Raw genomic sequence first — 14,092 nt, 5'->3', positions numbered from 1 at the left:
TGTCAAAGCATACAACAGGATATAGATCACTTGAATACATGGATGGATAAATGGCAGATGATGTTTAATCCAGGTCTGCAAGCTGTCATTACTTTTCATTTGTCCCAAAGTCATTTGCTGAGAGAAGATAATGCATTCTTTCCACATACTGGACCCAGTTTTTCATGGCCAAAGTAAATGAGTCAAGCTCCCCAAATAATAGCATGATACCAGAAACACCTACTCCAACTCATAGACAACTGTTGCGAGCAGAATTTCTTCAGGAGTATATTTGTTTCTCTCATTGCCATTGAAATAACTCCAGAGGCGAGTGTTCCATCACCAAGTCACCCTCTATTTACACATGCATAGTACTTGACACTGGTCCTACATCTTTAGAGCCAGCTCTCAGTATGAGCAGAACCTCTGACACTTCTATTTATATTAATTAGCTAGGGCTCCCTGATTGAACTAGGTTAACAGCTGCAATAAGGGATCTCATATTAGAACAAAGAGCAAGAGCAAACAAAATTACAGCACAAGAGCAGGCCCTTCGACCCTCCAAGCCTGCACTGATTCAGATCCTCCACCTAAACTTGTTGCCTATGTTCGAAGGATCTGTATCCCTCTGTTCCTTGCCCATTCATGTATCTGTCTAGGTGCATCTTAAATGAAGCTATGGTCTCTATCACCTCTGCTGGCAACGCATTCCAGGCACCCACCACCCTCTGCGTAAAGAACTTTCTACGCATATCTCCCTTAAGCATTTCCTCTCTCATTTAGAACTTGTGACCCCGAGTAATTGAATCCCCCACTCTGGGACAAAGCTTCTTGCTATCCACCCTGTCTATACCCTTCATGATTTTGTGGACCTCAGTCAGGTCTCCCTCAATCTCCATCTTTCTAATGAAAATAATCTTAATCTACTCAACCTCTCTTCATAGCTAGCGACTTCCATACCAGGCAACATCCTGGTGAACCTACTCTGCACTCTCACCAAAGTATCCACATCCTTTCGGTAATGTGGCGATGAGAACTGTGCGCAATAATCCAAATGTGGCCAAATCAAATTCTTATACAACTATAATTAGACCTGCCACTCTTGTACTCAATATCCTGTCTGATGATGGAAAGTATGCAGTATATGCCTTCTTGTCCACTCTATTGACCTGTGTTGCCACCTTCAGGGCACAGTGGACCTGAACACACAGATCTATCTGTACATCAGTTCTCCCCAGAGTTTTTTCCATTTGCTGTATAGTTTGTTCTAGAATTAGATCTTCCTAAATTCATCACCTCGCATTTGTTCAGATTGAACTCCATCTACCATTTCTCTGTGCAACTGTCCAATCTATATTCTGCTGCGTTCTCTGACAGGAGAATCGACGTTTCGGGCATAAGCCCTTCTTCAGGAAACTTCGGGCTTATGCTCCTTTGATGCTGTCTGACATGCTGCGCTTTTCAGCAACACATTTTTAAGCTCTGATCTCCAGCATCTGCAGTCCTCACTTTCTCCTGCATTCTCTGACAGTCCCCTTCACTTTCTGCTACTCCACCAGTCTTAGTGTCACCTGCAAACTTGCTAATCAGACCACCTATATCTTCCTCCAGATTACTTGCGTATATCACAAAAACAGGGTCCCAATACGGATCCCGGTGGAACACTGCTGGTCCCAGTTCTCCATTTTGAGAAACTCCCTTCCACTACTACACTGTGTCTTGTTGCCCTGCCAGTTCTTTATCCATCCAGCCAGTATACCCTGGACCTCTATGACTTTACTTTCTCTGTCAGCCTACCATAGATAACCTTATCAAACGAGGAGAAAGTGAGGTCTGCAGATGCTGGAGATCAGAGCTGAAAATGTGTTGCTGGAAAAGTGCAGCAGGTCAGGCAGCATCCAAGGAACAGGAGATTCGATGTTTCGGGCATAAGCCTGATGAAGGGCTTATGCCCGAAACGTCGAATCTCCTGTTCCTTGGATGCTGCCTGACCTGCTGCGTTTTTCCAGCAACACATTTTCATCTCTAACCTTATCAAACACCTTATTGAAGTCCATGTAAATGACTTCTCTCAATCAACTTTGTCACTTCCACAAAGAATTCTATTAAGTTGGTAAAACATAATTTTCCCTGCACAAGACATTGCTGCCTATCACCGATAAACCCATTTTCTTTCAAATGGGAATAGATCCTATCCCTCAGTATCTTTTCAAGCAGCTTCCTGATGTCAGGTTCACTGGTCTATAATTATCTGGATTATCCCTGCTACCATTTTTAAAAAAGGGGACAACATTAGCAATTCTCCAGTCCTCTGGGGCCTCACCTGTATTTAAGGATACTGCAAAGATATCTGTTAAGGCCCCAGCTATTTCCTCTCTTGCTTCCTTCAGTAACCTGGGATAGATCCCATCTGGCTGCAAATGTGTTGCTGGTCAAAGCACAGCAGGCCAGGCAGCATCTCAGGAATAGAGAATTCGACGTTTCGAGCATAAGCCCTTCATCAGGAATAAGAGAGAGAGAGCCAAGCAGGCTAAGATAAAAGGTAGGGAGGAGGGACTAGGGGGAGGGGCGATGGAGGTGGGATAGGTGGAAGGAGGTCAAGGTGAGGGTGATAGGCCGGAGTGGGGTGGGGGCGGAGAGGTCAGGAAGAGGATTGCAGGTTAGGAGGGTGGTGCTGAGTTGAGGGAACCGACTGAGACAAGGTGGGGGGAGGGGAAATGAGGAAACTGGAGAAATCTGAATTCATACCTTGTGGTTGGAGGGTTCCCAGGCGGAAGATGAGGCGACCTTCCTCCAGCCGTCGTGTAGTTGTGTTCTGCCAGTGGAGGAGTCCAAGGACCTGCATGTCCTCGGTGGAGTGGGAGGGAGAGTTAAAGTGTTGAGCCACGGGGTGATTGGGTTGGTTGGTTCGGGCGGCCCGGAGGTGTTCTCTGAAGCGTTCCGCAAGTAAGCGGCCTGTCTCCCCAATATAGAGGAGGCCACATCGGGTGCAGTGGATGCAATAGATGATGTGTGTGGAGGTACAGGTGAACTTGTGGCGGATATGGAAGGATCCCTTGGGGCCTTGGAGGGAAGTGAGTGTGGAGGTGTGGGCGCAGGTTTTACATTTCCTGCGGTTGCAGGGGAAGGTGCCGGGGGTGGAGGTTGGGTTGGTGGGGGGTGTGGATCTGACGAGGGAGTCACGAAGGGAGTGGTCCTTGCGGAACGCTGATAGGGGAGGGGAGGGAAATATATCCTTGGTGGTGGGGTCCGTTTGGAGGTGGCGGAAATGGCGGCGGATGATACGTTGTATGCGGAGGTTGGTGGGGTGGTAGGTGAGAACCAGTGGGGTTCTGTCTTGGTGGCGGTTGGAGGAGCGGGGCTCAAGGGCGGAGGAGCGGGAAGTGGAGGAGATGCGGTGGAGGGCATCGTCGATCACGTCTGGGGGGAATCTGCGGTCCTTGAAGAAGGAGGCCATCTGGGCTGTGCGGTGTTGGAATTGGTCCTCCTGGGAGCAGATGCGGCGGAGACGAAGGAATTGGGAATATGGGATGGCGTTTTTACAGGGGCAGGGTGGGAGGAGGTGTAGTCCAGGTAGCTGTGGGAGTCAGTCGGTTTATAATTAGATTAGATTACTTACAGTGTGGAAACAGGCCCTTCGGCCCAACAAGTCCACACCGACCCGCCGAAGCGCAACCCACCCATACCCCTACATATACCCCTTACCTAACACTACGGGCAATTTAGCATGGCCGATTCACCTGACCCGCACATCTTTGGACTGTGGGAGGAAACCGGAGCACCCGGAGGAAACCCACGCAGACACGGGGAGAATGTGCAAACTCCACACAGTCAGTCGCCTGAGGCGGGAATTGAACTAGATGTCTGTGTTGAGTCGGTCGCCCGAGATAGAAATGGAAAGGTCTAGGAAGGGGAGGGAGGAGTCTGAGACAGTCCAGGTGAATTTCAGGTCGGGATGGAAGATCCTACGAAGAGGCAGGCATAGCTGGGGCCCATGCGGGTGCCCATGGCAACTCCTTTAGTTTGGAGGAAGTGGGAGGATTGAAAAGAGAAGTTATTCAGGGTGAGGACCAGTTCAGTCAGTCGAAGGAGGGTGTCAGTGGAAGGGTACTGGTTGGTGCGGCGGGAAAGGAAGAAGCGGAGGGCTTTGAGTCCTTCGTGATGGGGGATGGAGGTGTACAGGGACTGGATGTCCATAGTGAAAATAAGGCGTTGGGGACCGGGGAAGCGAAAATCCTGGAGGAGGTGGAGGGCGTGGGTGGTGTCCCGAACGTAGGTGGGGAGTTCTTGGACTAAAGGGGACAGGACCGTGTCGAGGTATTGGGAGATGAGTTCGGTGGGGCAAGAGCAGGCTGAGACAATGGGTCGGCCGGGGCAGGCAGGTTTGTGGATTTTGGGCAGGAGGTAGAAACGGGCGGTGCGGGGTTGTGGGACTATGAGGTTGGAGGCGGTGGATGGGAGATCCCCTGAGGTGATGAGGTCCTGGATGGTCTGGGAGATGATGGTTTGGTGGTGGGAAGAAATCCTCTTACAAGGATGCCTTCCTTGAAGAAGCTCTCTTCCTCCCTCTACAAGGATGAAGGGTTTATGCTCGAAACGTCGAATTCTCTATTCCTGAGATGCTGCCTGGCCTGCTGTGCTTTGACCAGCAACACATTTGCAGCTGTGATCTCCAGCATCTGCAGACCTCATTTTTTACTCGAAGATTTTAACCTACTGCGAATCCTCTTACAAGGATGCCTTCCTTGAAGAAGCTCTCTTCCTCCCTCTACAAGGATGAAGGGCTTATGCTCGAAACGTCGAATTCTCTATTCCTGAGATGCTGCCTGGCCTGCTGTGCTTTGACCAGCAACACATTTGCAGCTGTGATCTCCAGCATCTGCAGACCTCATTTTTTACTCGTAGATCCCATCTGGACCTGGGACTTGTCCACCTTAATGCATTTTAGAATACGCAACACTTCCTTGCTCCTTATGCCGACTTGACCTAAAGTAATCAAACCATCTATTCCGAGCCTCAACATTCGTCACGTCCGTCTCCTCAGTGAATACCAATGCAAAATACTCATAAAAGCCTCCCTCATATTAAATGTGAATTTACCTTCAAACAGTTGCTCCCAATCCATGTGTCCCAGCTCCTGCTGAATTTTGCAGTAGTTGGCCTTCCACCAATTTAGCACTCTTCTTTTAGGACCTCTCTGGCCTTTGTTCATGACAATTCTAAAACTTACAGAATTGTGATCACTATTCCCAAAATAATTCCCTATTGAAACTTCAGCTGTCTAATTGAGCTCATTCCCAACACCAGGTCCAGTACAGTCCCCTCCTGAGTTGAACTATTTACATTCTGCTCTAGAAAACCCTCCTGGATGCTCCTTACAAATTCTGCTCCATCTAGACCTCTAACACGAAGTGAATCCCAGTCAATGTTGGGAAAATTAAAATCTGGCATTACCACCACACTGTTGCTCTTACATCTTTCCATAATCTGTTTACATATTTGTATCTTTATCTCATGCTTACTGTTGGGAGGCCTGTAGTATAGATGCACCCTTCCTATTTCTGAGCTCTGCCCATTTGCCTTACTGCTTGAGTCCTCCATAGTGCCATCTTTCATCACAGCTGTGATATCCTCTCTGACAGTAATGCATTTGTTCCACGCCTCTACCCCCCCTCTCTATCCTGCCATCTATATCCTGGGAAATTTTGTTGCCAAGCATGCCCTTCTGTCAACCAAGTCTCAGTAATAACAATAACATCATACTCCCAGGTACTAATCGAAGCTGTAAGTTCATCTGCTTACCTCCTACACTTTTCGTATTAAAACAAAAGCACTTCAGGCCATATATCTCTTTGCTTCATCTTCTGCTCCCTACCTACTCTTCTCCTTAGTGACGTTGGCTTCATTATTTAGTTCTTTACAGGCTTTAATTCCTACCTCCTTCCTGTCAACTAATCTCCTTGTTTGGTTCCCATCCCCTGCTACATTAGTTTAAACCCTCACTAACAACGTTAGCAAAAGCACCCCTTAGGACATTGGTTCCAGTCTGGCCCAGGTGTAGACCGTCCAATTTGTAATAGTCTCACCTCCCCCAGAACCTCCACTAGTGTCCCAAAAATCTGAACCCCCTCCCTCCTGCACCATCTCTCAAGCTACGCATTAATCCTGCCTATTCTTTCATTTCTACTCTGACTAGCACATGGTACTGGTAGCAATCCTGAGATTACTACCTCTGTGGTCTTACTTTTAAACTTGGCTCATCACTTCCTAAATTCTGCTTGTAGGATATCATCTGAATTTTTACTTGCATCATTGGTGCATGTTTGCACCATGACAGCTGGCTATTCATCCTCCCCCTTTAGAATGTCCTGCAGCTGATCTGAGACATCCCTGACCTGTGCACCGGAGAGGCAACATATCATTTGGGAGTCTCGTTTTTGAACACAGGACCATCTGTTTACTCCCTTACAATTGAATCCCTATGACTATAGCCCTTCCACTCTTTTTCCCACCCTTCTGAACAGCAGAGCCAGCCACAGTGCTATGTATCTGGCTCGAACTTAAAATCCTTACCACTCATCTTTGAACATAAAATCCCTACTGTGTGGAAATAGGCCATTTAGTGCAACAAGTCCACATCGACCCTCTGAAGAGTAACCCACCCAGACCCTTACCCTATTACCCTACATTTACCCCTGACTAATGCACCTAATCCACACATGCCTGCATACTATGGGCAATTTAGCATAGCAAAGTCACTTAACTTGCACATCTTCGGATTGTGGGAGGAAACCAGAGCACCCGGAGGAAACTTAAGCAGAACATAGAAAGAATGTGCACACTCCACACAGACAGTCACCCTAGGTTGGAATCAAACCAGGTCCCTGGCGCTGTGAGGCAGCATTGCCAACCACTGAGCCATCATGCTGCCCTGGCTACTGCTGCCTTCTCCTGGTGAGCCATCTCCCCCAACAGTGTCCAAAATGGTACACCTGTTTTGGAGGGAGATGACTCCAAGGGACACCTGCACCGCCTACCTGCTCTTTCCCTGCCTTTTGGTCACCCATATCCTTTCTCCTTCAGCAGTCCTAATCTGCGATGTGACCAATTCACTAAAAGTGCTATCGATGATGCTCCAAAATGAGTCCATTTGCAGCGCCAGAGCCGTCATGTGGTCTAACAAAAGCTGCAGCTGGACTCACTTACTGCACTTGAAGGAGTCGGGCACATCAGCAAGAGGAGCATAACACGGGTCTGGCATCTCCTGCATTTTTATTCTTAAACTTAACTTAGTCCAACTATAATATCAAATAATAGATAAGTTAAAGAAAAAAAAAGTTTTTACCAATCAACCAATACAAAAGAAATAGAAAAATCTTACCTTATTAACACACCGGGAAGTTTTTTTTTTGGGCGGAGGGTGAGGGCAGATGGGAGACATTTTAGTGTGGGCATTGTATTGTCAAGGTCAATTGTGTCTATGACAAGCTTCTTGATCTTTAATTATTTATTTACACGTGGTGGGCGTTCTGCAAATTTCAACACTCTGCCTCTGCCAAGCTCTGGTATTATAGAGATGAACTCAGGAGTAGGCACGAACTTGTGGGCTAGACAACTGGCCTATATTGCAGAGAGACAAAATAAAAACTGCAGATGCTGGAATCCAAAGTAGACAAACAGGAGACTGGAAGAACACAACAAGCCAGGCAAAATCAGGAAGTGCAGAAGTCAACATTTCGAGTCAAGACCCTTCATCAGGTTATAGAAAGGGGAAAGGAGCCCAGAAATAAATGTGGGGCGTAGGGCTGGGGAAAAGCAAGTGGGATAGAGATAGGTGGCTGCAGTTAGGGGGTAATTGCGATAGGTCAGTGGGAAGGGTGATGAATAGGTAAGGTCAGGTCAAAGGGACAGGAGGAGAGTAAGGCTGGACATGGGATAAGGTTGAGGGTGCAAAGATAGTGAAGCCAGTGAGGACTTTGTTGAGGCCTGTTTAATTGATGGGAGGGATGAATCCAGTTGGTAGCTGGAAGACAGGGTCGGGAGGTGAAGAAGGGCTGAATTGAAATGGGCTGTGAGCAGGAGGTCAGACTAGCCGTTTAGGACCCAGTGCCAATGCTCAGTGAAATGGTCACCTAAACTATACCAATTCTTCCAACTTTTTCCAAATCCAAGGGGTAGCCATAGGACCTAGACACGCCTATCTCTTCGTCAGTCATAGAACATAGAACGTTACAGCACAGTGCATGCCCTTCGGCCCTTGATCTTGCACCGAACTGTGAAATTAATCTGATACCCATATAACCTACACCATTCCATTACTATCCATATGTATGTCAAATGCCCATTTAATTGCCCTCAACGTCAGCGAGTCTACTCCTGTTGCAATCAGACCGTTCCATGCCCCTACTATTTCCCGAGTAAAGAAACTACCCCAATATCTGTCCTGAATCTATCACTCCTCAATTTAAAGCTATGTACCCTCATGTTAACCTTCACCTTCTGAGGAAAAAGGCTGTCACTGTCCATTCTATCTAACGCCCTGAATAACTTACACATCTTGATTAAGCCACCTCTCAACCTTCTTCTCTCCAATGAAAACAGCCTTAGTTCCCTCAGCCTTTCCTCGTAAGACCTTACTTCCATACTAGGCAACATCCTAGTAAATCTCCTCTGAACCCTTTCCAAAGCTTTCCCATCCTTCCTATAATGCAGTGACCAGAACTATTCGCAATACTCCAGGTGCGGCCTTACCAGCTGAAGCATGAAATCGTGGCTCCAAAACTGAATTCCCCCTACCAATAAATGCCAACGCATCATATGCCTTCTTAACAACCCTATCAACCTGGACAGAAACTTTCAGAGATTTATATACCTGGACACCGAGATCTCTCTATTCATCTACACTGCCAAGAATTTTACCATTAGCCCAATACTCTGCATTCCCGTTACTTCTTCCGAAGTGAACTACCTCACAATTTCCTGGATTAAACTCCATTTGCCACTTCTCAGCCCAGCTCTGCATCTTAGCTATGTCTTTCTGTAACCCACAACATCCTTCAGCACTATCTACAACTTACCTTCCACCTGGGCAGCCTACAGCCTGGAGGACTTAACATTGAATTTCACATAAACATTTCACCCAACCCCCAGCTCCCTTTCCAGTTCCGCCTCCTCTTTTCCATTCTAACGCTCGATCCTTTCTTTCAGCTACCTTCCTGATTCATCCCATCCATCGATCAAACAGGCCTCAACATAGTCCTCACTAGCTTCACTATCTCCAAACCCCCAACCTCATCACATATCTAATCCTTACCCTTCTCCCTGTCTCCTTGACCTGACCTTACCTGTCCATCAATCAATCTTCCCACCTATCTGCTCCACCCTTCCCACTGACCTATGACAAAAACCCTCTACCTGCATCCACCTACTGCCATCCCAGCTATCTTTCCCACCAGCCTCACCACCATTTCCACCCCATCCCACTATGTATTTCTGAGCTCCCTTCCTCTGCCCAATTCTGATGAAGGGTCTTGACTCAAAACATTGAATTCTCCACCTCCTGGTTCTGCCTGACCTGCTGTGTTCATCAAGTCTCCTGTTTGTCTACTTTGGCCTATATGGCATAGCCCCCCACCAAAAGCAGATTAAGCACTAGTTAGCTGTTCAATTGTGGATCATGTTTCTGTAACCCTGCACAATAATTCTGTTTAAATATCTGTCAAATGTTCTCTTGAATGCCTAATTGAATTTGCTTCCAACAAATGCCCATCACTGCATTTCAGAATTGGATTGCTCATTGTGAAAAGATTTCTTCTCACAGTACATTTACCTCTTTTGAAAATCATTTAAAATGTGTGCCCTTTTTTTGATGCTTTTACAAGTTGAAATTGTTTCTTCTTATGTCTATGATGAAACATATCATGATTTTTAAAATTGCATCAAGTTTCCTCTGTGTTCCCCTGTCCCTGGAAAACAGTTCCAGCTTCACCAGTCTATCTTCATATCTGAAATTTCTCATCACTGGAACTATTCTCATAAATCTCTTTTACATCCTTCCTGAAGAATGATGCCCAGAAATGCACACAGTGCTTCAGTTAAGGTGGATATCATACCTTTTACTATCCAAGCATTACCTCCCTGCTGTTGTATTATACACTGCTATTAATACAGCCTAGGACACTGTATGCTTTCGCTACCATACTGTCCACCTGCCCTGTCATTTTTTTTATGTTTGCTTATGCATACCCAATCTCTCTACTCATGCACACCCTTTAGAGTAGTCCTCTTTACTTTATACTGTCCCGCCATGTTCCTTCTATCAAAATGTATAGAGAGTGTTTTGCTGAAAAAACACAGCAGGTTAGGCAGCATCCGAGGAGCAGGAGAATTGACATTTCAGGCATAAGACTTTCATCAGGAATGAAGCTTGTGGGTCGGTACACTGAGAGATAAATGGGAGGTGGATGGGGTGGGGGGGGGGGGAAGGTAGCTGGGGATGTGAAAGGTAGATGAAGATGCGGTGGAAGTGATAGGTTGGAGGAGAGGCTGGAACGGATGGGTGGCAAGGAAAGAAAGTGGACAGGTAGGACTGATCAATGGGGCAGTGCTGAGTTGGAGCCTTGGGGGTGGGAGAAGGGGAAATGAGACTGGTGAAATCCACATTGATTCTGTGTGGTTGCAGAGTCCCAAGGCAGAAGATGAGGTGTTCTTCGTCCAGGTGTCGGGTAGTAAGTGTTTGGCAATGGTGGAGGCCCATGACCTGCATGTCCTTGATGGAGGGATACAGAGGTTAAAATGTTCAGCCATGGAGCGATGGGATTAGATTGGGATTAGATTGTGTGGGTATCCCAGAGATGTTCTCTGAAAAGATCCTCAAATTGGCGTCCTATCTCCCAATGTAGAGGAGACGACATTGGATGCAACAGATACAGAGATAACGTGCGTGGAAGTACAGGTGAATTTCTGTTGGATGTGGAAAGATCCTTTGGGACCTTGGATGGAGGTGAGGGGGGAGGTGTGGGCACAGGTTTTGCATTTGCTGCGGTGGCAGGCGAAGGTGCTGGGAGTGAGATTGGGCTGGTGAGGTGCTTGGATCTAACGAGGGACTCATGGAGAGAATGGTCTCTCCGGATTGCTGATAGAGCTGGAGAGGGAAATATATCCCTAGTGATGGGTCTGTTTGCAGGTGGCGGAAGTGGTGGAGGATGATGCAATGTATGCAAAGGTTGGTCAACCTGCATCACCTCAAACTTCTTTGCATTGAAATTCAACTGCCATCTATCCACCAACTCCACCTGTTTATCATTATCCTTTTGAAATTCCACATTGTACTTCTCAAGAATACAATACTCTGAAAACTTTAACATTGTCCCCTGCATGCCTCAAGTATTAAATTAAATAATGAAAAGCAATTTTCCTAACACTGATCCCTGAGGAATGCCGCGACAAACCGTTCAGCCTGAAAACACCAAATTACCATTTCTCTCTTTATATGTTTTATATTATCATAACTTATGAGTTGTTAAACCCATTGTGTTAATTATTTCCTGATGGTTTGTCATTTGTTTACAGGATACAAGTAAATGATAGCCCTGTCTCCTTCATCCAAGCTTTGAGGCATCATATTGAGTCCAGTACCCAGCTGGTAATTATTTAGGCTGTCTGTATTTTTTGTTTAAGATTACATGCCCACCTAGGACCCCTCAGCCACATGTGGCCTGCCACAGCAAATCATACCACCTAGCATCTGCTTAAATGATAGATTAATTTACAGCTCATTCACAGAGTTCTCATAATAATTACATACTCTTGTGTGAGAAGGATCATAGACCAGGAAAAATAGATACAATGAGAAAGTTTGTTGTTTTTGAAAATAAGGTATTAGTTTGTGTTATTTATGTTTTATTTGTAGCTAAAATTTCAAATATAGATAAGTATAAGTGGAAGATTTTGCAACGAGCTGCCCCTCCAAAATTAGTGGCTCATTCTCTCCAGTATGTCACCAGTCTGTGATTGGAGAAGGTGCGAGCAGCCTGAAGCCCAGAGCCATGGTGTTGCAGCTGGAGGTTTTCAGAGAGATTATATCTTGGACAGGAGGAGAAGGAGATGAGAGTCGCATCATGGGAAAAAGGCAATGAGAGTCAGATGTCTGAGGGAATTTGCAAATCAGGTCATGATGACGAGAGGTAGGGTTGAGAGAATGATAGTCAGGCTCTAGTTTGCTTTTGCTAATTGTTTTATAGTTTCATTTTTTAAAAATTCACCTTTTATGAAATTCCTTTTACATCTGTCTGCAAAATCAGTAATGATGACTTTCGTTTCAAGGTGAATGATTGCTGGTGAGATAGTAGTGCTGCTGGAAGTTTTTTGAGCACAAAATCCCATGGATTATTTTCTTGCAGTTAAAGTTGGGTATAGAGAGGAGGAAAAATGTGACAGAGAAAGAGGGACAGAAAGAAGAATGTGGGAAAACGAGAAGGAAAACAGAACACGAGGGAAGGAAAATCCAGGTCAAAAGCCAACTTACTTTTGACTGTACTTTCAAGTGAATTCCACTGAGGCCAACTCCAAGTATGCCTCATTACAGACAACTCAGGTTAGCGTTAACATAACTCCTGAGCTCAGTCCCAGAAACCATCTCCTTCCCTGGTGGATCATAATTCGGTACTGATTGTTTTTTCTCTTCAGACACTTGGCAATTATTAGTGGTCATTTCTATTAATGGCTCATTTAAATGATATACTTGTCACTTTGGTTTTCGATGAATGTCATGTTTGCTATTGTGGCAACCCTTACCTTTCTGAAATTTGCCCATTGGCCACAGAAGAAGAAAAAAATTGAAATGTACCCCACTCATCTCATGAAAAAATTTGGCCAGCCTGATTTAAGAAGGACTGCAAAGCTTCAACAAAAGAAGTGACTAAATTGTCAAAGGCATCATTTCACAGGCTTTAGATACCACTTGTATATATTGAAGAGACCCAGTGGTTGGTTTAAGTGACTGCCCAGACCTAAAAGGAACCCCACAACATGGGCAGCACAGTGGCACAGTGGTTAGCACTGCTGCCTCACATCGCCAGAGACCTGGGTTCAATTCCCGCCTCAGGCGACTGACTGTGTGGAGTTTGCACATTCTCCCCGTGTCTGCGTGAGTTTCCTCCGGGTGCTCCGGTTTCCTCCCACAGTCCAAAGATGTGCGGGCCAGGTGAATTGGCCATGCTAAATTGCCTGTAGTGTTAGGTAAGGGGTAAATGTAGGGGTATGGGAGGGTGGCGGGTCGGTGTGGACTTGCTGGGCCTGTTTCCACACTGTAAGTAATCTAATCAAAAAAACATTGACAGAGAGTCCAAGATCTGCCCTGATTGTGTACAAGCTATCCCACCACTAAGCCGATATGCTTTTGTTCCCTTTTTTATGCCTTATACGGTGCAACAACACATTAATTTCTACCCGAAATCAAAACTGAAAATTCTGGGAGTACTAAATGCTCTGACATTCGCAGTTGCTGTCCATCTGTAGACAGAAATAATATTTCATCTCAAATATCGAATAATTTTTTTTGTGCACTCTTCCCAACTGATTGCTCTTTTTCTTGAATTGTAGGTGTTGTGCATTCTACCCTCAAATCAAAAGAATAATTATGATTGTTTAAAGAAATTCTTGTGCGTAGAGAAGCCAATTCCAAGTCAGTGTGTGGTGGCCCGTACACTAAACAAGGCAAATACAATGAGTATTGTGATGAAAATTGCTTTACAGATGGCTTGCAAGACAGGGGGAGAATTGTGGATGGTGGAGATTCCTGTGAGTATTCGGTTCTATATCTTATCTAAAACTGAAATTTTTCTTATTATTTCAGTTTCGTTAAATTCAAAAGCTTCTTTGATCCTTTTTAAGCTGCATTAATGTAATCACATTGAAGTACTGTGTATTTTAATAAGTTTTCAAGAAATGTATAATTGCTGTTCTAAATCTACCTAGCTACAGATCTTTAACATACTTGAAGACAACAAACGCTGGAGATCACAGCGAGTCCAACAGCATCCATGGAGAGAGAGTCATCTAGACTGGAAATATTAGCTTGCTCTCTCTCCATGGATGCTGTTTGACTCGCTGT

At 45.5% G+C, this 14,092-nt stretch overlaps 1 protein-coding gene across 1 annotated transcript in view; it reads left to right on the top strand.

Moving 5' to 3' along the window:
• LOC132816696 (piwi-like protein 4) overlaps positions 1-14,092 on the top strand; it is a 156,518-nt gene that overhangs the window by 99,277 nt on the left and 43,149 nt on the right. The window contains exons 11-12 of the mRNA XM_060826577.1: positions 11,551-11,623; positions 13,582-13,779. Of these exons, the coding sequence (XP_060682560.1) occupies positions 11,551-11,623; positions 13,582-13,779 (271 nt within the window). The remainder of the gene's footprint in view (positions 1-11,550; positions 11,624-13,581; positions 13,780-14,092) is intronic.

This window comes from Hemiscyllium ocellatum, chromosome 6 (assembly GCF_020745735.1).
Source record: "Hemiscyllium ocellatum isolate sHemOce1 chromosome 6, sHemOce1.pat.X.cur, whole genome shotgun sequence".
Classification (NCBI taxonomy): domain Eukaryota; kingdom Metazoa; phylum Chordata; class Chondrichthyes; order Orectolobiformes; family Hemiscylliidae; genus Hemiscyllium; species Hemiscyllium ocellatum.
Note: the sequence above shows the minus strand (reverse complement) of the source record. Positions and strands in the feature narration are given on the sequence as shown.